The sequence below is a fragment of the Vidua macroura genome, chromosome 25 (assembly GCF_024509145.1).
Source record: "Vidua macroura isolate BioBank_ID:100142 chromosome 25, ASM2450914v1, whole genome shotgun sequence".
Lineage (NCBI taxonomy): Eukaryota > Metazoa > Chordata > Aves > Passeriformes > Viduidae > Vidua > Vidua macroura.
The window spans coordinates 769149-794367 of record NC_071595.1 but is presented as its reverse complement, the minus strand read 5'-3'; the positions used below and the strand labels follow the sequence as shown (position 1 = coordinate 794367).

At 47.3% G+C, this 25219-nt stretch overlaps 1 protein-coding gene and 1 long non-coding RNA gene across 6 annotated transcripts; one reads left to right on the top strand and one right to left on the bottom strand.

Annotated features, from left to right (window-relative positions):
• Positions 1–7572: 7572 nt before the first annotated feature.
• CLSPN (claspin) lies at positions 7573–21332 on the bottom strand. Of its 5 annotated transcripts, XR_008440634.1 has the most exons (26): positions 21243–21332; positions 20358–20487; positions 19376–19821; positions 18900–19067; positions 18203–18292; positions 17916–17988; positions 17551–17659; positions 16470–17023; positions 15814–16005; positions 15187–15389; positions 14628–14830; positions 14381–14445; positions 13785–13990; positions 13080–13240; positions 12767–12993; positions 12460–12574; positions 11660–11741; positions 11263–11354; positions 10534–10698; positions 10337–10458; positions 9967–10091; positions 9576–9681; positions 9409–9491; positions 9058–9219; positions 8419–8863; positions 7573–7969 (listed from the first exon to the last, which is right to left on the bottom strand). XR_008440634.1 is itself a non-coding variant. In XM_053998995.1 (25 exons), the coding sequence occupies exons 1-25, from the start codon at positions 21279–21281 to the stop codon at positions 8750–8752; spliced, it is 4032 nt and encodes a 1343-aa protein (XP_053854970.1). In that variant the 5' UTR covers positions 21282–21332; the 3' UTR covers positions 7573–8749. The 5 variants fall into 5 exon arrangements, 4 of the variants coding, with proteins under 4 accessions (XP_053854970.1, XP_053854972.1, XP_053854971.1 ...); XM_053998995.1 differs by having other exon boundaries at positions 7573–8863; XM_053998997.1 differs by having other exon boundaries at positions 7573–8863; positions 12460–12571.
• A 734-nt stretch (positions 21333–22066) lies between these two features.
• Positions 22067–24345, top strand: LOC128819015 (uncharacterized). Its single transcript, XR_008440623.1, has 3 exons — positions 22067–22369; positions 22790–22848; positions 23220–24345. It is a non-coding gene; the product is annotated as an uncharacterized LOC128819015 (long non-coding RNA).
• Positions 24346–25219: the final 874 nt, after the last annotated feature.

Here is a 25219-nt window from a genome sequence, read left to right as displayed (position 1 = left end):
CACAGCAGGGGAAGGGAGCCCCCACCAAGTGGGGCTGTTCCACCACCACTCCAGCACCCAGGGGCTGGTGGCCATGTCCCATGGGCTGTGCCCACCTTACTCCCTCTGGTTTGTGATGGTTTGTGTGTTGGAATTGCTCCTTAACAGAGATCTCTGCTGGCATGTGTCTGGCAGAAGCATCCCCATCCTCATTCTCATCCTCATCTCCACTCCCGTCCCATTCTCATCTCCATCTCCATCTCCATCTCCATCTCCATCTCCATCTCCATCTCATCTCCATCTCCATCTCATCTCCATCTCCATCTCCATCTCCATCTCCATCTCCATCTCATCTCCATCTCCATCTCATCTCCATCTCCATCTCCATCTCCATCTCCATCTCCATCTCCACCTCCAGCCTCATTCCTGACCTCATCCCCACCTCCATCCCTATCCAAGTGCCCATTGGGATGCAGCCTCCCATTCCCACTGGCTGTCCCAGTGCTAATCCCTCCTGGGCACACCTCACGGGGGTTTCCAGGGGAATATGGGGGGATTCTCCCAGATTTACTCTTCAGGTGCTGCTGTTATGAACATTTGCTCCCATGTGGGGAGAGCAGGCGCGTTCCCCCACAGGGATATCAGTTGGAACATCATCAAATTGATTACATGGAAATTGCTGCTGGTGGAAAGGGAAGCCCTTGCCTTGCTCCTGGTGAATTAATTTTGCTTTTGCCGTTCTTGGCTGTGCTCAATTAATCTTGTTAAAGTGATAACATTTTAGCTCACACTTGACTCGCGGGGTACCGGGGAGGCTCCTGGAGCCAGGAGGTTGCTTAATCACAGAGTAGAATCATGGAATGTCCTGACTTGGAAAGGATCCACAAGGATCATCGAGCCCAGCTCCTGGTCCCGAGCAGGACACCCCAACGATGCCACCCTGTGCCTGTCCAAACCCTCCTGGAGCTCCGGCAGCCTCGGAGCTGCGACCACTCCCCGGGGAGCCTGGGCAGTGCCAGCACCCTCTGGGGGAAGAACCTTCTCCTGGTATCCCACCTAATTCTTCCAGCGGCGACGGGATGAGCTCAACAAGGTGCTTTGGTGGCCACAAGCACTCTGCCGCCAGCCCACCCAGCGCGGAGCTCACGCAGGAGCCACCGTGCCAGCTTCGTGCCGGGCCCGCGGTGCTGAGCGGGACTCGGGGCGCTGCCCCCGCCGGAGGGACCGGGATGCGGGATGCGGGATGCGGGATGCGGGATGCGGGATGCGAGATGCGGGATGCGGGATGCGGGATGCGGGATGCGGGATGCGAGATGCGGGATGCGGGATGCGGGATGCGGGATGCGGGATGCGGGATGCGGGATGCGGGATGCGGGATGCGGGATGCGGGATGCTGCTTCAGGAGCCTGCGCTGTCCCAGACAAAGAGCGGCGGCCCCCGGCAGCTGGCGAGGGGGGACGTAATCCCACAAAAGTCCTGCTCCGGGGGGCTCAGCGGGAGAGGTGAGGGACACGCCGCCGAGCCCCCGCCGCCGCCGCCCCACTATTGACTGCCTAAACAGTTCTTTGGTGATTACAATGTAAATATAGCTTTTCATGGAGTAAAGGCCTTTTATGGGATCCACACACACTTAACCACTTAACCCCGGCGACAAAAAGAGCAGTGAATGAGCTGTTTAGAGGCTGCTCGTGCAGAAAAGCGGGGTCTGAATAGGATTTGGGGATCTCTGTGTATCAATTGCTATGCTCTGGGGGCCCTCAATGGGGCTTCAGCGTTCGAGCATGTGCCAAAGGGCTCCGTGGGTAGGGATGGGGTGTCAAAAAAAAAAAAAAAAAAAAAAAAGGAGGAGGAGAAGAAAAAAAGCAGCTGCTTCTCTTTAATAAAACAATGATTTATTCATAGCAACTTGGGGAACGGGCAGGGGGACACAAGGACGTGCCAAATCGATGCTCATCCTGCTCCACACTCCCGAGAGGCTGAGGGGATGAGCCTGCCTGGGGAGCAGGAGGCATGGGAACTCCCGGGGCAGCCCCTAGGGACCCACGGGGCAGCCCACAGGGACCCCAGAGCAGCCCAGGAGGCAGAACCAGGTCCTGCTGCAGCCCCAGGCAGGTGATAAGGGCATCCCCGTGGCTCCACTTCTTCATCCCAGGTACTTTTAGGGAGTGTATGAGCTGGGGACATGAGTATATGAGTTGGGGACACCTCTCTGCTCTTGCTCTGCAGTTGGTGCCATCCCCAGCCCAGGTGCAGCAGTGGGGCCACGCAGGGGCTGACATGAGGCTCAGCCTGAGATCCCCCCACGCCCAGGATTGAGCATTTGGGGCTGGGAGCAGGGAACAGTGCCCAGGGCAAAAGTCAGGAGTGCAGGTACCCCTGAACAGCCACTTGGCATCCGTGGCAGGAAAGTGGCACCTGAGGGACGCTGGTGGGTCCTGTCCCCACCTTGCCGGGGGATCATACAGATGGGATCATACCAAAATCCCGACAGGCTGATGAGGCACAGACCCAGTCTGGCCACGGCCCTATTTTTAGGCCTGTGCAGATGGAGGGATGAAAGCAGAGGGGGGGGCAGGGCAGGAACGGGAATGAAAGACAAACAAACGGCAAGCAGATGTTGGGAGCAGGGCTCTTCCCCTTGCAGGATGTGCACGTGGCTCCCGGCAACAGCGGCTCAGCCAGCCCCGACCCCGGAGCCGGGGACCATGGGGGAGCAGGGCAGAGCAGGGGGCAACGTCCCCTTCTGGCTGTCCCCCACCGCTGGGGCTCACACTGGCCCCCCAGGGCAGTGGGACACCATCAGCCCCGTGCCCTCAATAGGTCCTGGCAAAACATGCCTGAGGATTTTGCTGTGAGGTCCTGCACTTTGAATTAAAAACACCCCGTGGCCACTGTGGCACAGCTCTTGGGATGGAGCTGTGGCTTTAGGGAGTGGAGCCAATGCCTGGCTCACCTGCCAGCCCACCAACACCAGCCCCTCACCAGACTGGGGTCATCCCCAGCACCACGATGGGATTTGGTTTGGCATCTCCAGTTTCCATTCAGGCTGGAGACTCCAGCAGTGTCACTCACAGCCTTTCAGCAGGAGCCATGGGCAAGGCCCGGCCACCAGGACAAATCCCAGCCCTCAAGACTTGAGTTGGGTGCTGGCTGAGGGGTACCAAACCCAGCTCCTCCAGCCCTGTTTTTGCCCCTGCAGGTGTCCAGGGGTCTTTGCCAGCCACACTGATGCCATCTAATCTTCCCTTCCTTCCTTTTCTTTTCCCTTTGCAGTGTAGGGGATGGGTGGAGCACCCGCTGGGGGCTGGTTGCAGTCACACCTCAGGAGATGTTATCATACCTGGGGGCTCACATCATCCCAGCTCTGCAGATCACACACCCTCACAAGTCTGAAGGTGGAGCAAAGGACACCAAAACCAGCCCAGTGCTGCCTGTGAGCTCATCCCGGGTGCCTCACTTGAATTCCTGCACCGCGAGCGTCGCCCTCACGTCACGCAGAATGGGGACCACATGGAGGGTTTAATTGCCTGTTGATTTAATTATCTTCTCACAGCAGTGGCTGGAGGGGTCGGCGCTGCCTTTGGTTGGAGTGTCTGGCAGAGCTGGGACGTGCATCCTGCAGGGAATGCCGGCTGTGGTCACCGTGGCTGTGCCACAGAGCTGGGATGGGATGGGAGGTGCCTCGAGTGCCAAAACCTCTCTGCGGGTCCTTGGCTGGGAGGCTGCTGGGAGAGGCTCGTGGGGGCACCTTGGGGACCCCAACGCTGCCAGCCAGGGGGCTCAGGCTGCCTCAGTGAGCCACAGCAATGTCCCTTCCAGCACAGTGCCAGCCTGGAGCTGGCACTGGGAAAAAGCCAACCCAAGTGGCAGCTCCTGAACTTCACACTCCCAGGCACCATTAGGCCCCTCTGCCCCATGCAGGCTCACTGAGGAGCAAGAGGAAGGAAGGAAAAGCCTTTTTTTATTTTTTTTTTTCCTCTAATCTGGTGGTTATTTGGGAAAGGTTGAGGGTTTCCTTCAGGCTTCATGTGAAGTAGGAATGTGGAAATGCCACCTCTGGACCCTGAGCTGCTGGAAAGGTGACATTAGAGCCTCGGTGGTTAGTTATTCTTCCTGCACAGAAACGAGTGGCACCTGGAAATTGGGCAGTGCAGGAAGGGCTGGCCTGTGTCCCCCTCCAGCTGGCACCTCAGGGCTGAACCTGGCCTGGCACAGCAGCCACAGGCAGCGGTGCCAGGATGGAGTGGGACCTCTGGGCTCTGTGCAGCATCCCCATGGCAAAGGTGAGGGCTGGGATACCACAGGTGGCTTTTAGGGTGTGGGGGCACACATGAACGTGCCCCTCAGATCCTGATCCCCCATGGCCACGTGCATAAACACCATCAAATACTGAAAATCAATGGGGCACTGCAAGGGAAGCAGCACAGAGCGTGTTGCATGAAAACAGCCCTGAGGAGCAGAGAGAAATATTAGCTAAAAATAAAATTAATCTTTTGCAAAGCTGTAAGATTTGCTGGTCCCCCTCCCCCCCCACACACCCTGCAATCTTTTATGTCGTTTTCTTTAATTACAGCTGGTTTAGATCTCTGCTGCCTGGAGAAGCAGAGCTGGAGTCAGCCCTAAACTGGGCTTCTGGATGATACAAGAGAAAATAACAAGCCCCAAGGACTGAACATCTGTCTGCACGGAGCAGGCACAGCGCTGGAATTAATATTAATGACTAATAGTTAATACAGAATGGAACTTCTGCTTTACAGGTCACCCACAAAACCCTGCAGGTCTCACAGAGCTGTTTTCTGTGCCACGAGCTTCTCTGGACTCTGCACAGCCAGGGTCAGTGACAAGGGGCTGCTCCAGCCTCAGCTCTTGGGAATACAGCAGCAATCAGGGTCTCCAACCCATTAGGCTCTTGCTTTTATTATATTTCTTTTTTATTTCTGTATTTCTTGTATTATCTAATTCTTGTATTATCTATTCCCTTTCAGCCAGCCATGCTGCTCTCTGTCTCCTGTTTTCCCTTTTCTAACAAGAAAACCCAAAGGAAAAAAAAAAGACACCAGAAACTGTCACCTGCTCTGCTCCCAAACCCAACTAAAACGTTTATTTAGGCCCAAGAACCTGCCCCATCCATCCCTGGGGAAGGGATGCACCAGTCAATGAGCGGAGTGAAAGCCAGGGAGGGTAAATAATTGTGACATGGCTGCTCTGGAAGACACCCCCATGGATGCCCGGGGGTCTTTTTGTCCTTTAACCCTCATAATGGGTCTGGGACAACTGATTAGAGGCCCAGGACAGATGAGGTGCAGAGCTCACAGGGTGAGTGCTCACCAAACCTGCTCCATGCTGCCTTTTATGTGTCCACTCCAACATAATTTTTCACATGTTGGAAATACAGATGATTTTAGCCTGGGTCCATCTGGTTTCCCAAATAACCTGTCTATTTGATAAATAACATAAATTAAATTAGACAAGACAAACAAATAGTTTTTTTTCTCTCCCCTTTTCAGTCTCTTGGCAAAAAAGGGAAAGAAAACATAATTCAGCGAGTGCCTTGAGCCCCGAGGAGCCGCGCAGCGGCGGGAGCTGGGATTATAAACGTGTCTGCAATGTCAACCTTTACCACACACCTAGGGCCGCTCCTCCCTCTGCTTTTAAGTCCTTTTTAAAGAATTCTCCATTATCATTCGGGCTCCCAAAAGCTCATTCTCTCTGCAGGTGACGTTGTGTATTAGCAGCACCGCTCTTATCAAGGCTCCCGTGGTGCAGCCAAGGATCAGGAACTCGGAGCCCATGGGTTTTGTTCCTCCTGTCCCCTGTGTGGCAGAGGGAAACTGAGGCACAGGGAGGCGTTATTATTAGAGCTACCCAACTCAGATGAAAATCTCCTGCTGCAGCCACTTCTGCACCAAAGGCAAACCCAAACATCATCAATGACATCGCTCAGCTGTAACTCCTCTGAGTTATCCCAAGGCACAGCTAGGGCAGAAAAAAGGGAGGGAAGTGGAAGAAGTGGAATCAGCTCTTCCTCCAGCCCAGGACAGCCCCGCAGACACCACTTACAGAAGCACTGAGGCTGGAAAAGACCTCCAGGATGATCAAGTCCAACCTTTGAGCAGCTTGTGCTGAGGCTGAGCTGCAGCAGTGCCTGGATGCAGGACCCTCATCCCCACCCTGAGCCATCCCCTCCTTCCCAGCCCGCTCTTGGCACTTCCAGCAGCAATGGGGAGGATTTTTCTCCCCTTTAGCACATCCGTGCCAGGAGGGGGGAGCTGAATCAATACCTGAAAATGAGAAGGCAAAGCTGAGTTAATGTGCCAGACAGGAGCAGAGGGGCAGCCCTGGAAAAGCTGGAGCCAGGAGAGGGATGGGAGCAGGGCAGGGCAGGGGTGGGAGCACAGGTGAGGGTCAGGCCAAGCCCCCAGCTCTGGCACAATGAGAGCAGCAGCATCTCAGCACATGGCTCAACTCTCTCCTTGATATTCCAGCTCCCACAAAAGCTGTCCCTGGCATGGAATATGCTCCCAGGCAAGGAATTTTTAGGGTGCAATGCAGAGCTTCCAGCAGCAACTCACAAACCCTGAACTTCTGGAAAGTTGTTGTGGGGGAAATGCAGCCAGAAACCTTCCCATTCCATGTACTTCCATTTATAAGCTTTTCAGGCCCAATGGTATTTTTCTACCCTTGGCTCTGGAACAAGGAAAATGTATTTTAAAGGGAAAATTCTACAGGGAAAGCAAAATAAAAGTCATAATTATGGCTAGTAGCATGTGCTGAGGAGAAGCCAGGAAACCACCAGGACCCAGCCAATCCTCTAAAGGTGCTCTTCAAACTACCACTTTCTAATGCAAAAATGTGGCAATTATAGGTCTCTATAAATTTAATCCCTTGCAATGCCAGAGCATGGAAAACTGCAAGAATTTCCCCTGGAGTCAAGACACAGTTTAAGCTTTAATGATTTTGCTTTGCCCCTGTGCCAGAGCAAGCACATTCTCTTGCTGCACTCTAGTGGCAGAGCAGGAGCAAAATCCAGGGAAAATGCCCAAATTTGGAGCTTGAATGTTTTTACCCAAAGAATTAGTACAACTTTCATATCAGTGGAACACTGATAAAGAATGAAGTAGGTGTTCAGAAACCTTTTAGTTACATGGTCCTTCAAGAAAAGTCTGATAACAAAGAAGGAAAGGTCATTCCTCTTCCCTAAACCTCCAATCCCAAATCCAGGTACACCAATCATTAGAATTGCTGCACTGAACTGAAATAGACACTTCTTAAGGATAAAGAAAGTTTTGTCTAGGAACTAACAAATCCAAAACTACTGAAGCAGGAAAAAAACATAATCTTCAGGCCAAGAATTTTATGCAAACCCAAGTGGAAGACTTGAGGAGTTGAAAATCCACACTCCAATAAACACAAGGGGTTGTTTTTGTTGTATTCCAATATTATTGCAGCTGTTCCTAGTGAAGGGCTGAGTTGTGGCTACAAAAAAAAAAGGCAGCAATGAAAAAACAGACATAGATAGAAATAAAAAACATTAGGGGGGGAAAAAACCCCAAGACATGAGTGAAATCCTATAAATTAATTCTAACTGCCTCCAAAATTAAAACCATGTTTTATTGTAAAGTTGCACTTCGATTAGTACCATAATTCTTTATAACATACTGTACAATAAAATATTTTACACACAGCACACCGGGCGTGTGCTCGAGATGTTACAAAATTTACAGCTCAGACATTTCTCTGACGGTGTCAGCACCTCAGGTATGTGACATCCACTCCCAGAGAGGTTTAGTTTTAGAGCAGGACCCTGTGGCACCGTTATCTGCTCTCCAACACGTTCAGCTTGTGATCAGAAATATCAGGAATGCTGGACACCCTGGCTCATGTTTCACTCACTCTGTTTAGAATAGTTGTGAATGACATTCCTCATTCTAGAGCAGCCCTTTCCTCACTGGCTGCTCAGCAATGGATGGTTTCTCTTGGCTGAGTGCAGCTTCCATGAAAACAACAGAATGGATGGTTAAAGACAGCCTGAAGTTGGGCAAACCAAAGCAACCCCAGCAACTTCCCCCACCAATGCCAATAAACCCCCCTAAACCTTTTCCTCTCCCACACGTTACTCACATTCTTCCCTCTCCACACACACATCATTCTGCAAGTTTAAGGACATCTACAGTAATAAAAACTTGGAAAGAAACCCTTCTCATATTGCCTCAGAAGAGACTGGGACCTTTTCCACAAAGTAAACATTTCAAGGATAAATTAGAGCTTCTTAAAAGGAGAAGCTTAATAAATGCTCAACATTAAGGAAAATAAGACACTGGAGGGAGCCACAGCTAAAACTTTGTGCTGCAAGTGTAAACAAGTGTCCTGCCATGTCCAACACTGCTTCATTCTCTCCCAGAGTTGTCGAAATTCCTCCTTTATTGTGCTTTCAGCTACCTGAGCTATTTCCTTGTCACATCAATGGCATTTCCAGGTGGAACTGGTACCTCTGCAGCACCTGTGAGGACAGCCCACAGCAGTGGAAGTTTCCTTAATGCTTGGGAAAGATCAAGTCAGCATTTCATTCCAAACCAGGAATGGCTTTTGTGCTCCCATTTGCCACAGAGGACCGAGAAAAAGCAAAGCACAAAACCACTGCCTGGAAATTACTGGAACTTGTGAATGAGGTGGCACCCATTTGTTTCCTTGCCTGGTGATGTCTGGCAGATTGGCAAAATAAACTGCAGCTGGCAAAGAGGAGACAACCTCTGGCTCCAAACTGGAATATTCAGCTCTCCAAGAACTGGAAAATGCTTCGGCTTTGACTGGTTTCCTCTGAGCTTTCTACCCTGGGCCGCTTTGCTGCTGGTGTTATCACTGCAGAAGGGCCTCTCTTCTTCACCTAAGGGCAGTCAAATACATCAGAATATACAACATGTCCAAAAAAAAAAAAAGTTTAAATTCTGAATTATGAGAGAAACACTTGGTGTGAGAGCACACAGGGAGTATTTAAGACAGCAGTGCTCTTAAAGATTTCAGTGCTTGTATATTCAAATAATCTCCACAACAGGCAGCACCTGCTACCTAAATCTTTACCTGAGGTTTTGATTTCTCCTTTGCCTCTTCACTCTTCTCTGGTGAAAGTGTATGAAAGACAAAATTCCTTGAATTTCGAGGGGCATTTGGATTAAGATCTGACATTGCTGCCAGCTTCTGAAGGACAGCTTTAGGCCTGTTCAAGAGTGACCCATTTTTTATCTGAAAGGCAAAGAAAAGCTGCATTAAACCACTCTCAGGAAACAAGGCAGGTTGCTTAGCAAGTTACTCTTCAGAGAAAATCTACTCTCTACTCACACATTGCAACAACACAAATCAGGAGTGCCCAGAATTCAGGGGCAGCTGACTTGGCTGTGTTGGGCAATGCCATTTTTGAGGGTTGGTACCCACCTGGATGTCACTGGCAGGTCTGAAGGCCTCAAACGGGTTCCTGGGTAACAGAGCTGTGCCTTGTGCCACCACTGCTGGGCTGGCTGGCAGGGACATGGGGAAAAGATCAGTTTTTGAGCTCTTCCCCTCTCTTCTTTTCTTGTCACTTCAATGAAAATCAAACTCACCTTTCTTCTGCAGGGACTTGGCAGTCACTTTTTTTGCCAGCTTCATGAATTCGCTGTCTCCACCAATTTCTTCCTCCTCCTCCTCCTGCTCTTTATTTTTTTCCTTCTGTAGCAGAGAGAAGACAATTGATAAAATTCATATTACAAATGGACACTTCATTCAGTATTTTAAGTAATTATTTTCTTTATGCAAATTAATTTTTATTTACTTTCTACTCTAAGATGTGATTGTAATTTCTTAGATACTTCATCGTCCTTGTTCTATTAATGAGCAGCATCACGTTCGGCTGAGAACTCTGACCTAACACTGAAGTTTAACTTGAGGAATAAACAATTTCACATCTAGCAATGACACAGAGACTGAGCAAGGCTTTCTAGCAGCTCACCATACCTGCTCACGAAGCCACTGCTCTCGCTCAAATCGCTCCTTCCTCCATTTCACTTCTGTCTCAAACTCTTCATTCTCCTCCTCATTATCTGACTCTCTCTGAAACAAGTCCATCTGTGAAGCAAAATCTAGGCAACAAAACAAGACAGTCAGTTATGAATTTTGAATTTTAAAAAACAACAAAAAACTCCCGAGACCAATCAAACAAACAAGGCAAAAAAACCCCCAACCAAACAAAAACCCCAGAACCATCCCCTTCACCAATTTATTCCTGCGATACTTTATTGAGGACCACAAAGTGCTACTTCACACACACACAAAAGCTCTGTTTTCAGTCTTCCTCCCCCTCTATGAACTCTGGATCACGGGTCACCTATGTTTTTCCATCTGAACCTCCTGGTCCTGCCTGGGCCGTCGCTGTGCAGGTCCCCATCCAGCAGGTACCTCTCCTGGTACAGGCGGAGCTGGCGCTTGTCATCGTCCAGCATCGCCTTCCTGCCAGCACAGGAGACAGGGACAGGTCAGGCCAGGGCCTCACACTCCCAAAGACCTACTGATAATGGCACTCACATGTGGAATTTCTGGATTTGTTTCCCCAGTTCCGCCTCGTTTGGGAGCTCCTCGTCGATAATTTCTTCTTCGTATTCGTTCAGGTCTTCACCATCATACTCATCCTCACTTCCCACATCACTCCCCGACAGCTCTGCCTCCTCTTCCATGAAATCTTGCAGTTTGCTATGAAAGGAAGTCAAAAGAGCTCAGTTTGGGAGCAAAACAGACATCACACAAATCTTCTGAAACCAAGATTTATCTTTTGACATGAAATGAACACATTTCCTAAGGATGTGTCCTAATTTCTCATGTAATTTTTGGAAAGACCAAGCCTTGAGTTCTTGCACATTTACACAGGTAGCCTGGCATCATGTACCACCCCAAATCATTGTCATCCACCAGATTCCAAAGATGATGGCAATAACTGTCAACTCTGTGCTTTTCTTGCTAGAACAAATAAAATCTTAAGACATGAGGAATGACAACAATATTCTTGCATTCCTTTTTTTGGTCAAAAAAAAAAAAAAAAATGTTGCACTGCTTTTATTGTGACTTTTTGATTTCCATATATAATGGGAATCATCTATAACCCACAAGTGACACAGTTAAATTCATGCAACATGATACCTCCAAAGTAAAAAACCAGACCATATAAACATCTGCTGGAGAGGGAATAATTCCAAACTAAATTTCTAGTGCTTAGTATTCTATTCTCTCTGGTAATTAAGATTTTAAAAAAGTAATTACAGTTTTTTCTTCAAGCCTGGTCTATGTCTCAGCACTTCTTCTTCATCACTCATTTCCACTTCTTCAGCAGCACTATCTTCATCTTTCTCATCCTGTCAAAGAGAAAGTTTTCAGAAATAAGGAATTTCTGGGAGTGGATTGCTTTGTAATGACAGATTTGTCTGTTCTTCAATTAACAAGACACTAAAACTTCAGACATTTCAGAGGATTTGCATTTTTCACTGTATCATTAAATTAAAGAGATCTTTTAAGTGATTCAAAGTTTGCTCTGAAAAATGTTTCAGTAGCTTGTTATGGAAGTTGTGGTACTTTGCAGTGATGGATATATTAAAAATCTAGGAAGATAAATGGGATTATCCATTTGATCCAGCAGCTGCCTGGCTCCATCAGTTCACACCTCTTCACTTGCAAAGGCCTCATCATCTGTTAAAAGCTGGAAACCACCAAGTTCTTCTTGTTCCTCCTCTTCTTCCTCTTCCCTAGGGAAAACATAAATGGGAGAAAGGCATTTTCATTTTACCTCCAGTAAATCAAGGCAAAATTTCAACACCCACCTCAGCTACTATCAAGTAATTCCTTGTGAGTGCTCAGAGCTACAATCTGCCAGCAGCATTTAGCTATAAATGCCTCAAATCCCCATTTGAGTTGATGTTTTAAGAGCTGATGTTTTCAGGTCTTCACTTGCAGAAACCATGGGAGAAGCACTAATTTTTCCAATTTTTTTCCTCCTCTCAAATTCCTCTTGAATCCCCTTAACATTCCCACTTATTAAGCCTCACTATCCTTTTGTCAGGCAGCCAATTTAGTCAATAAAAAACACCTTCCAATTTAGGCCAATAAAAAACTCCAAGTATCCAACTTTACATTTGGTTACGGCAGTTTGGCAGCAGCCCAGAACAGACTCCAAAAAGTCCCACTTTTAATCATCTTTTCTCAGTTTAATGAAAGTTTTTCACTGTTTCTTTCACTATCAGTGCAAGACAAAGAATCTCCCTTCACAGTAGCTGTGGGAAACAGTTTATGCTGCCAATTAGAGAGTAATTGCTGAGCAATTTGCAATATTCCTCCCCTTCACCTCCAAAACAAAGCACACTTTCACTGACAGCAAATTGATGTTAAAGAAGAAAACACTCCTAAGAGAGAAACAAGACAGTTACCAGAATTAACTTCTGCAAATTTTAGGAGAGCAATGCTAACCTGTCTGTGGGAAAGGAGCCTGAACAGAGCTCCAGGGCCTCTGCCATTGGATCTTCTATGTCACTCTCTTTTTCTGCCTTGGAAGACACTGAAGAAGCCCATGTTGGAGAACCTGCTACAGAAAGCAATAAGATCAACTTATTTCTGCTCTTGAAGTGTCAGAGAACACCCCAGAAATAAAACTGCATATGCTCCCAACAAAGACAAAATTCCACAGGTGGCATCAGTGCCCAGACCTGAAGTCACCTCAGCTAACAATTTCTAAATCAAATAACCAGCAAAGCTGAAAAGAGAATTCAAGACATACTCTGAGACACGAATTTCCCTGAACAAAGATTGAGCAGCTCCTCCATGTTCTGCTTTTTGGTGCTGCTGGTGTTTGGCACGTGCTCAGCTTGGCTGCTGAACTGTCCAGAACACAGGTCCAGTAACTCATCCATGTTGGCATCCATGGCATTCTCATCCATGCTAGCCAGTGGCAGCTGATGCTTTGAGGTCTGGTATTTATTCCTGTGTTGTCCAACGTTCAAGAACCTGAAAGAAAGGCTGTAGTTAGAAAAATCTTGCTGGTCTGCACACCCTAATTCTGTTAAACACCAACCTTTACACCCATCACTCACCCATCTGCATCAAGCAGCTGGCTTTGAGTGTCATCTTCCAGGGAAAATTGAAACCTTGACTCCCCAGCCCCTGGAAATAAATTCTTGGGCTCAGGAGAGGCATTGTACAGGTCCTGGGAATCTTCTATGGGAAGAGAAGGCTCAGAGGTCTTTCCTGAGCTCTAGTCAAGGGAATACAAAAATATGTAAGTTGTTTAGCAAGCCTAAATTTAAATTCCCAGAGGAGCTGTGGCTGCCCCATCCCTGAAAGTGTTCCTGGCCAGGTTGGATGGGGCTTGGAGCAGCCTGGGACAGTGGAAGGTGTCCCTGCCCTTCCAGGGCAGGGGATGGGATGAGATGAGCTCTGAGGTTCCTTCCAACCCAAACCATGCAGGAGTCAAATTATGTCCATGCTGCTCCAATACACCACAGGAGTTCACTGATATTAGATGTTGTGCAGCCCATGTAAGCACTCTTAAAAACCATATTTATGATGCACATATTTTAGATATAAAAGCCAGATTATAGCATCACTTCTTTAAGAATATAAGTTTTAATCCATTTCAACGTGGACACAAGCCCAAGGGGCAGTTTGCTCTTCTGAAATCTGATGCCAAAGCACTGGTCTGGTTTGATTCTTTTGATAGCTCTGACCATCAGGACAAAACACACTTATTTACTTTCCCCTGTGCTAGTATAAGACAAGAACAGGACTGAGAACCTCACCTTGGAAGCAGAGCTGATAAAACTTGTTTTGAAGAAACCTGGGGAGGGTGACCTGAACCCCCCTGCTGCAGGTAAGAAGCTCCCTCCCCTCGAGGCCTGTTTGTTACAGGGCTGGTAGGATGGGATCATGGAGCCAATGAACTCAAAGCTGCTGTTGTGGCTGCTCTCCTTTGCCAGCGTTGGTAGAGAAAATGAATCATCATCCTCTGGAAATAAAAAAAAATAGTGCTTAACTTTTTTTTGTGTGTGTAATCCAGCAGAACCTCAATATAATGTTTTGCAACACTGACAACTTGTTAAAAAAGTCATTTTGGATTTCCTTCTTCTCACAGGATGCATACTACACTTTTTTACTTATCTTACCGATTTCTGACATTTCATATTCCTTCCAGTATTATTTTGAACACTATTTTTCCCTCTAGTTTTTTCAAGCCCATGTATTTTTTCATCAATCTAAACTTTCAAAATCATACTGTATCTATATACAGGTGATGAAATAACAAATACTGAACACCAATCTTAAATAGAAACTTTTACATATGCTAAGTTTTAAAAAAAAAAAAAGGCAACTATCTAGGGCAGTAATTCTACTTTACCTAACTTGGTAGATCCTTTGTCTGCAGTTTCTTCCATTTCCAGTTTTTCATCAGGAAGAGAATATCTGCAATTCATAAAAGGTATTTGCTAATAAATTTAGGATTTAAATTTATTTAATTGCAAGTTGCAAAAAAGCCAAAGGAACAAAAAAAATACTTATAAAAGGCACTTTAAATAAAAAAATCTACACATGCTGATCAAATTTAAAATTTCTCAGTCACCATTGTTAAGGCTTGGATTATTTACCCCATTTTTGAGGAGCTGTCCTTAAAAAGCATCAGTGTAGACTCTGTGGAAGGATGTTTTAGAACAGAATCACCATGTTCAGGTTTCTCCAGCTTTTCTCCATCAACTGATTCTTTGTCAGTCTCTTTATCACCATCTTCGGTGTGTTTCTCTTCTGTATCTTCATTATCTTCCTCTGCTTCATCGAGGAGAAAATCTGATTTCTAAAAAACATCCCCAAACACAGCACAGATATGATTATTGTCGTGGCAAACCCCACCCCAGGTGAGGCACGTGACCTGTTTGGCCCTGCCAGCAATGAGCCAAGGACTTACAAAAAGGGAAAGGGGCATCAAAACCTTTTAAACACTTCTATTTGGTTTTATAGTTTAGACAAATAAAGAAAATACTCATGAATTCAAGGTTAGACAATCTAAACCCTGAATATAGAAATGTTTTAGCTTCCAGGAGGAATTCTTAGCAATTCTCCCAATCAGTAGTGTACAAAAGTCCCATTCAGCTGGGGAGAAGAAGAGAAAGGAGAAGCTGATGAGGTTATGGAGAAATGTTGCATACAGACCTCATGATCACCTTCTTCTTCTTCTTCTTCTTCTTCCTCCTCAGACTCATCTGTCATCTCTGCCTCCTCCTCCTCCTCCTCCTCTTCCTCCAGCATCTCCTCATTGTCCAGCTTAAACAGCGCTTGCCGCTTCTGGCGCTCCTCGGTCCTGCGGAGCTTCATGGCCTCCTGCAGCTTGGCCTTCAGGGCCTGGAGCTTTTCCCCTGCACAGGAAAAGATTCAGGGAAGAGTTTGGGTTGGAAGAGACCTTTAGGTTCACTCAGTTCCACCACTGCCATGGGCAGGGACACTCTCCACTAGACCAGGTTACGCCGAGCCCCGTCCAACCTGGGCGTGGACGTTTCCAGGGATGAGGCAGCCACAGCTTCTCATGGAAGCAGGAAAAATCTAAGGAGGCAGTCACAAAGATCTGACTGAGGCTGTCCTACACACTGCCATTTCAGTGGTCTACCAAGAATTTTTTGATTAAAAGAGGGCTATCCATTAGGGGGAACATATACAGTAATCTTACAGATGAAGATCCCTTCACCTTTGTAGGGCAGCACTGGGAAACAGAGCATGAGAGAGGAAAATAAAGACAAAAGTGTTTTCCAAGTCAACCCTCGTCTCTTCTTCTCCCCCACCAACCTGGCTTTGTGTGGACTGTTTCCTCCAGGCTCTCTGCAGCCAAAACTGCTGGCACCACGTCTGCTCTCAGCTCCTCTTTCCCATCAGATGTCGTTTCCTTGCGGATAATGTTCATATTTATGGCCCGTTCTCCTTTGGATTTTGATGTCTGGAGAGTGTGCTTCAAGAAACGTGCTTTCAGGGCTTCTAGTTCTTGAAATACATATGAATTAAACCAATGTGATAGCATGTAAAAGCACTGATTGTTAAGAGTTGTAGTAAGAGTAGGTCCTGAGCTTTTTTTGCCCCCAAAGTTTAGTTCAAAGCTAAGTTTAAAAAAGGATAGTTTAAAAGCTAAATCTTGAATACTAAAATATTTGCAAACCCATTCTATTTGACTAGTAATAAACCACCACAGAATATGTATACTGTAGCTTGTATGTCATTGATATTAGCTAATATTCAATTATCTTACCATTGACTACCATTTGTCCACAAGACCTCAATTCACTTCCAGCCCAGCTTCCCAACCACCAGGCAACTCTAAATTTCTGTTAACATATCTCCAAGAATCCACACTAGTAAGTGAATGTGGCTGACTCTTCGAATCACCTAAATATTTCTGAATTTTCCAGTCAAGCTCAGATAACACTGCTTAGGACTACAACTTGTGATACCTTTATTTGGTTCAGCTTCATCGAGGTTTATGAAGGATTTGTTGTCAGAGCAGATTCTTGGCTGGATGGACAGGTCTATTCCCAGTTCCCGAAGTTTATCCAGCTTGGATTTCCTCACTTTTTCAGGCTGTGCCACCAGCCCAGGCCCCACTTGTTGGCTCTTTGTTTCACCTTTTGCATCTGGTGCTGTTTCCCCTCTTTCCATGAGGGCATCTCCAGATGCTGGAGGAACTTCACTCTCCTTTTGCTCATCACAGTGAGTGCTCAGGCAGTTGGAGAGCTGCTGTTCCTCTGTGTTATCATCAGTTACAGTCCCTGTAACTGCATGAGAATCCTCCCTGTGCTGCCTGGGCTGCTCAGCACAGTCCTCTGGCAAGTTCTTCCCTTCAGCAGCAAGAGGCTCAGTCACAGAAGCATCAACATCTCTGCCCAGGTTCACTTCTGGTTCAGTAGCTGCTGACTGATCACCTTCCACTGGCCCATCTTTGCAATCCTTGCTCAAGCTCCCGATGGCTGCAGATTGTTCATTTAGGGGCAGCTGGTATTTAGAGGACCTAAAAAAGGCAGAAAGAAGCATACCACCTATGGTTAGTGTGAAAGGAAGATAAGGTTGAGGACAAACTGAAAGGAAGAAACCATTTCCTAATTATTGTCATTGATGTGCAGGAAGAGATGAAGGACAGAAATCTGGGAAACTTCATTGGGAGAACTTAAGGAAGTGTAAAAGTTTTGTACTGGTTACAGTATCAGAGTATGAAAATCCTGAGGGATTTTTTAACTACTGTAGCTTCAGTGTTTTAGTACACATTACTCAGAGAAAAAACAGTCCAAGTAAAAAATTGGGGTTGAGCCTAAATCCCATTAAAGTAACTCTGCATCAGCAAGTTCCTTCATATGAGTTTCTCCTGGCCCTGATCCCTTCAAAAGACTTTGTCAGGAGAGCAGCATTGCCTGATGTTAGTAACGACATTCTCCTAATTTCCTACTTTTATGGATTTAAAGGAGCCTAAGAAAGTCTGGTTATCCTCCAAAGAAAAGCTAGAGATGCCTGAAGTTTATGGAGGAAGGTTTAAGTCCTTACTTCAGCAGGGCCATGGCGTTTCCTTGACATGCTGGTCGAGGTCTGCTCTTGAAGAAGTCATGAACACTTTTGGCCTCAGGCACATGATATGGGAGAGACACAGATGATTCTGCCGGAGAATGATGGTGAGAGAAGATTTAAAACATCATCCGAGCCCTTTATTTGACAACCAGGATCTTCATTTTCATTAGTTACAAAAATACCTTTAACAGGTCCTTCAATAAAAATGCTTTTGCACCCTTCAAACCTCAATAAGTCATGTTAGGTCAAAGAAGGCTCTAACCTCCTGGGTAAATTCTTGCCATTTCTTCTCTGAATTTCTGAACAGTTTATACCCCTTTACATAGAAAGAATTTCAGGTTTACCTCTAATAAGTCGTTGGGTCTCACTGTGTAGTTGCTTAATGGCTTCTTTACTTAAGCGTGCTGCTTTCCGCTCCTTAAGGGGAGAAAAGAAAGGCTTCTGAAGCCAGGGAACAAAACATGGGGCTCTTTCTCTGCTCCTTAAATAGCTTATTTTTCCCTTTCAAGCAGCAAGGAGTCGGAATAAAGCATCCAGTTAAAAAAAAAAAACAAAAAAAACCACACTGTGCACACAAAACCATTTTAGTCACGACAAACAATACAGAGCTTTAAAAAGATGAAGACTTCACCTTCCTTTTTGGCTCCTTTAATACAGGCTCCTCATTCTCCTCATCAAATACATGTTTGTAGCCTTCACTGTCAGGAAAACGTTCTTTGTTCTATGGGGCACAAGAGGAAATTCAATGATTTCTATCAATACACTGGCACTACCAAGGGCAAACACATCACAAATAACTGTACAGAACTACCACTGGTCAGCACAGCCAGCAAGTGTACTCATAAACCAGCACAAACCCCACACAAGGGCAGGTTCCAGAGCTCCTACTCCAGCATTATCTTTTTAACTTGCCAGGACAACACCCCTCCATCTTTAAAAACAAAAACCAGAAGGCTCTCCTCTCTTCTGCCACAGCAGTACAGCCCCACCATGGTCAGAGAGTTGTAGAACCTGCTCAGCTACAAATTCCTGCTAAATCCAGTAAACATGCAATGATTTGGGTTGCAAAAGACCTTAAAGATCATCCCTTTCCACCCCTGCCATGGGGACACCTCCCACTGTCCCAGGGTAATCCAAGCCCCATCCAGCCTGGCCTTGGGCACTGCCAGGGATCCAGGGGCAGCCACAGCTGCTCTGGGCACCTGTGCCAGGGCCTGCCCACCCTCCCAGGGAAGAATTTCATCCCAATATCTCATCCAAACCTATTCTCTATCAGTTTGAAAGAGAGTCCATTTTACAGTAATTTTTGTGTCACAGCCAACTGTTACCTTGTATTGTTTTATTTTGTTTTTCACAGCTGCTCGTATGGATTCTAGGGACTCTTCATCCTCCAGGGGTTGATCATCCTCCTCTTCCAAGCCATTATCAAAGAGGTCCTTGTCATCCAGAAGACATCCACTGTCATTGAAGGGAAACCTCTCCCCACCATCCACCTGCTTCCAGAAGAATAAATAATTCAAGTGACTCCCTTCAGAAGGTCCCTCTGGTTCTTTGAAATTAATTTTAAATGGTGTTAGATCATCAAGTGTTAGGTTTTGTACCTCCTTAAACTGAAAATTTAATGCAATTTAATTGAAATGAGCCTGCAGACTTTGCAGGTTAGACTTGTGTGGTGTCCAATGGATCCCAAACCTGCTGCAGGAATGTGGACACAACACTGAAGCTTTGCAAGAGAACAACCACAAACAGCAATAAATTTAACTTAGTTGAGAAATTATCTGAAGTTTTGTGCTAAAACACCCACCTCTGCCACAGGCTTCTTTTCTTTCCTCAGCTGTTTAATGGACTCCATTATTTTCTCCTTCTCCTTTCTCCTTCTGGATTTTGCTACAGCTTCTTTTGCTGGCTCCTCCTCAATGCTGAGCTTATGTTTATGCTTCCTGTACTTTTTCCCAGATTTTAGGGCTCTCCCCTCTTCCAGCTCGCCCTCAGGCAAGGCAGATGTGCTGCCTGTTCCAAGGTTTCCAGTGTCACTGTCATCACTGTCCAGCAGAGCTGGGTGGACCCGATGGGATTTCTTCCTTTCAGCACCAATGTTCTCCTTTTCCTCCCCATTTTCCTTGTCCCCACCCAAAGCATCTTCCTGCACAGGTGAGCCTCCATCCTCCTCCTCCTCCTCCTCGCTCTCACTGTCCTGAAGCACCTTCTGGTTTTTTGCTTTCTTACGCACAAAAATTTCTTCTTCTGAATCTGGAGAAACACGTGGAAATAAAAAAGGAAAGTGCAGCAAGTTAATTAGCAGACAACCAAACTTACATCCGTTTAATTCAACATGTGTCACCATCCACAGCAAATGAGCTTCTCATGGAAGCCTGAAAAAACCTTCTGTGCTTCAAACTCAACTTTCCAAAATCCACTTCACCCAAGAGAAGAGCATTCAATTAACCCAAAGTGATGTTAAAGGTTTCTAACCGTTAAAAAAGAAAGCAAAGCTGAAAACCCTTCGCTGGGAGTGCCTTGCCTTGAAATAGTAATAAAAACCAGATTACACAGATTAAACAAAAGAGGGGAAAAAGGGAAGAAGCAATTAAGACACGTCCCATTCAGTCCTTTTCTTTCTGTAGCTCAGAAAACACTCCTCAGAGGTTTAAAGCTGCCTGCCCACGTTCTGAGCAACAACAAGAGTCTGGATTCCTACAGGTCAAGCAGTGACAATCTCCTAAAAGGTATTAATGAAACAAAAAACACAGTGCTGGAGAAAAACAGTTAATGGAAATGTTACAGACCCCTGTCCTCGAAGGACGCTGTGCTCTTGCCAGGGGGACCTGGGGAGGCTGTCTCACAGCTGCCCTGGCCACTGTCAGAGTCGCTGTCCAGGGCTTTCTGCAGGTCTGGCTTCAAACCCGCCAGTGGAAGCTGCAAAGCAAAACACCATTTTTTAATGGGGTTAAAAACTTCTTAATGAGGGTAACGTAATGTTTATGCATTTGCTGGCATCCAAATTCATTCCAAAACCTCACGCACAATGAAATCCACACGCACTCTCCTTATACTCTAGTTATGCTATTTACACATTCAGTAATATTTATTATTATTATTATTGATATTTACCATATTTACCAATACAAATGACTATTTACATATACGGTAGTATACGTGCGAGTTTGCACAGCGAAAGCACAGAATTGACATTGGCTGGTGTGATGGCATTCAGACTGGACGACTTTTGCTGCTTTCATTAATTTTATTATTTATTAACTTTATTCACAGCCGCCAAGGCGGGCCCAGCAGCCCTCCCGGCATGCACCGCGCCCGCGGAGAACGGCGGAGCGCGGCCTTCCCAGCGTGCCCCGCGGCCGGCAGGGCGGGCACGGGGCATGCTGGGAGCTGTAGTCTGCCAGGAGGGGCGAGCCCGGTGACTGCGCGGGATCGCCCGCGATCAAGGCTGGCGGGCAGAGGTGCCTGGGACTACTGGCTCCGCCACCGGCACTGCTACCCGAAAGAGCACCGTACCGAAACGGTTACTGGAACCGCCACCTCCCTCGCTGCCCCTCCCGGGCCTTCCACCTCGCCACAGCCCGAGGAGCCGCAAGGCCTCATGCAGCCGCGAGCTGCCTCCGCCGCCAGCAGCCGGCCGGCCATGCCGAGTGTAGGGGACCGGCAGGACTCACCTCAACGGAACGCTCCGTTGTTACCGGCGCCGCCGCCATGGCCCGCCCGCGCTCCCGCCGCCCGGGCACCGCTTCGAGCCTTCGCGCGCTGCCCTGGCCCCGCCCCGCCCCGGGACCGCCCAATGGCTGCCCAGGAGAGCGCCGCGAGCCCCGCCCCCGACCGCCCTGCTGGGCGGGGTTCTCTGGAGCCACGCCCCAGACGCGTGGGCCAATCGCGGCTCCCGCCCCGCTCTCAGGCCGCCCGCGCGCACTATTGCGCCGCCTGGCGGCGGGGGCGCGCCCCGCGCCCGGGCTGGGGCGGGACCGTGAGGGGACACGAGGGGACGTGAGGGGATGTGAGGGGACACGAGGGGATGTGAGGGAATGTGAGGGGATGTGAGGGAATGTGAGGGGACACGAGGGGATGTGAGGAAATGTGAGGGGACACGAGGAGACACGAGGGGATGTGAGGGGATGTGAGGGAATGTGAGGGGACACGAGGGGATGTGAGGGGACAGGAGGGGACGCGAGGGGATGTGAGGAAATGTGAGGGGACACGAGGAGACACGAGGGGATGTGAGGGGACACGAGGGGATGTGAGGGAATGTGAGGGGACACGAGGGGATGTGAGGGGACACGAGGGGATTTGAGGGACCATGAGGGGATGTGAGGGATTGTGAGTGAATGTGAGGGACCCTGACGGGATGTGAGGGGACATGAGGGACCGTGAGGGGATGTGAGGGGACACGAGGGATCGTGAGGGGTTGTGAGGGGACATGAGGGTATGTGAGGGATCGTGAGGGGATGTGAGGGGACACGAGGGGAAGCGAGAGGGATGTGAGGGACTGTGAAGGGCCGAAAGGGACTGTGAGGGGACGAGATGGGATAAGAAGGGATGCGAGGGGACTGAGAGGAGTCATGAGGACACGAGAGGGTGCGTGAGGGATGGAGAGGGGACGTGAGGAGAAGTGAGGCGCTGGGACGGGCGTGAAGGGCCTGGGGATTTACAGCTCTGTCAATTATCGACAGTGTGGGGTCAGGGCTCTGCTGCCAAAACATTTCACGTTGTTTCATGGGTTAAACAGAGCCTGTGTTTCGTTTTGATCTTCGGGACATGCTACGTGTTGTGTCTCCAGGTGACCGTGCGGGTGAGAGCACACGAGTCGAGCTCATAGATATTACATACACACAGCTATTACTGTCAGCAGTGTCCTATTTACAGAATAAAATACATGCATTTTCCATTGGCTGCTGTACAGCCATACTCTGAGCCAACCCCACTCATGTTAGGTGAATGAAGGCTCAAACCTTTTGGGTAAATTCTTTCAATTTATTTCAATTTCTACCTTGAATTTCTGAATATTCCCTCTACATACAAAAGATTTAAGATTTCCCTCTCATAAGTCATCATTATGTAGTTGCTTAACGACTTATTTACTTAACCTTGCTGCTTAATGCTCCTTAAGGGAAGAAAAAAAAAAAGGCTTCTGAAGCCAGAAAAATTTACTGAAAACACATAAGTCAATGAAGAACTACTCAACAGATGCAGATCACTTTATACTTCACAGATTTCACAGAATATTCAAAGTTGAAGGGACCCACAAGGATCATTGAGTCCAAGAACAAGGTGAATGGCCCATACAGGGATATTCTAGTACAGAATCAATCCAAGTAGGAAAATATTCTACTTTATCCATTTTTGTTACGTTTAGTTCTGTAGTTCTTTTGCAAGTAGCTGGAGGGAGAGCCCCGAGCTGGGGCGAGTGTCAGGGACCCTGTTCTGACCCCCAGTTGGGGGTGTTAGGCACTTCTTTCATAATTACAATTACTTTGTAGAACACGCTGCTACAGTAATACATTTCTTTCCATGTCACCCAGTGGGAATCTGCTATCACGGAAGGCGAGGAAAAAATAAAAAGTGTTTTGGGGTGTTTGGTCAGTTTTTGGGGTGTTTTTTAATTTGGGGTGTTTTATTGTTATGGTTTTATCCGGGACAAGGAGCAGATAGACTGATCTACCATGACAGTTCCCATGGAGCCAACAAGCCTGAGAACAAAGGAAGTGAGAAAAGCAAATGTCCGTGAAACCCACCACAACCACCAGAGTTCTGCTTTCTTCTCGCTGCCGCAAGGAGCCAGAGTAATTAGTTCAATAATTAGTGTTTAGTAACAGAGGGACAGATGCTGGCTCTGCACAAACACACCTCCTCAGGGCTGCGCTCTCACGGATTCGTCAGGATGAGAGTCAGAGTCAGCTGGCAAGAAAAAGGTGGCAAAAAAGATTTGCCTTATTAGACAATTTCTGATCCTGGGTTGTTACTCATGCTTGGCACACAGAGGCAGCCACGGAACAGGTAAAATGTTTGCCATTAAGGAGGTTCTAAATGTCACACAGACTTTTAGCACTGGATCAAGCCCCTTATTAGGATGTTTATGTTATGAAAGCTAGTTTAGGAATCTGGTTTTTTTACTAAACAACATACTCCTTCCCCAGCTTGTAGCAGATGAGGTGTTTAGAAGGAAATCCTCGGAGATAATCCTGTCATAACTCTGATCTGTCATTCCTAAATCCAGTCTTGACCCTGGAAATGTGGCTGTTTTCAGTATGAGGCTGGGTTAACTTAGAGAAATAGGGTTCTGACTGCTGTGGCAGTGGGGATATCTGACTATGTGTGTAATATTTATCAAGTTAATTGAATTTATAATGCAGTGAGTAAAAGCTTTAGTTAACACACTCAACACCTTACAGGACTGAGCCCTTGTGTTGCAGATTTCTTGAGACAGAGATTGTATATTTGGTGGTTTGTTTTTTTTTTTTTTAAAGTACTATTTGTGTGTCCCTACATATGTGTTTTTTATACATAGATATGCTGAATAACAGCATGGAAGTTTCATGCTGACATCTCCATTGTCAGATGCTGTGGAGTTTGTTACTGGTCTGGTAAAACTGGTTTTTTCCTCAGGTGTTCATCAACGGCTGTCAGGGAATTATGAGAGAATCTCAGATCTATATGAGAATCTCAGATTTCATTTCATTTTAAAATAGATTTTGATGTTTCAACTTGGAAAATATCAGCCCCACAGGTTAAAAAAAGGCAAATAAAGTGGACTCAGCATTTATTATTTATAAAATGTTTTGACTTCTGATTTTCTGGTGAGTCAGCAGAGAGCTGTTGGTTAAACAGAACCCAGGAGGTGCACAAGGGAGCAGCTCGCTAAAATAGCGTAAACTGCTTAAAAAGGCAAAAAGCCCCTAGGCCCTTTATTTAATGGCAGTGGCTGGAAGTGTTGTCTCTTTAACAGAGGACACATTTACTGTCTGTGAGGATAAGGGGACGTGGCCACGGCAAGGTTCTCCCGGGAGCTGAACGCCCTGGGCAGTGGAACACCGCGGCGTCCCAGCCCCGGTGCTTGCCAGGCAGCTCCTGGGTGACGTCCAAGATTGTGCCAGCCACTCGTGGATCTCCAGCCCTCACGGATCCTCAGCCATTCGGTGTCCACCGAGCGCCCCAAGGGCTGGCGGTCACAACCCCGAGAGGTTCAGTGCTGTGGCTCACCTGCCTTGGACAAATGCTGTGTTGTCAGGTGTTTTAAACCCCACTGAGGCTGTTTAGTTGGTACTGGGAGTTATTCAGGGTGTCATCAACTGAGCAGGGAGAATTCCCTGGTTGTGGGGAGCAGTGGAGGACTGGTGAAGCTGGGGCAGGCAGGCACCATCAGGGTAGCTGTCACAGAGTGTGCTGGAGTTCTGGGTTAATTACTAAACCTGCAAACAGGTGTTGGGTTTTGGGACAGAACAGGGGAGGTACAGACAGACAATCCCCTCCTTCCTGGTGCCCGAGGGGCAGCAGCTCTCACCTCTACTGAGGCAGCTCTTCATGCATGAAATGCACCCTAGGAAGAGCCAGCAGGGCAGGGAGGGAATCCTGACACCCAGCCCTAGTGAGGGACATCTGGAGTGCTGTGTCCAGTTCTGGGCTCCTCAGGACAAGACAAGGA

Bases quoted from the DNA above. Each gene is read 5' to 3' on its own strand.
- CLSPN (XM_053998995.1), bottom strand. From the start codon at position 21,281: ATGGCGGCGGCGCCGGTAACAACGGAGCGTTCCGTTGAG. The intron at 17,660-17,915 runs GTAAACCTGAAA...ATTCTCCGGCAG, and splicing joins GACCCAACGACTTATTAGAG to AATCATCTGTGTCTCTCCCA. The intron at 9,492-9,575 runs GTGAGTTTGATT...TGTCCCTGCCAG, and splicing joins CAAGTCCCTGCAGAAGAAAG to CCAGCCCAGCAGTGGTGGCA.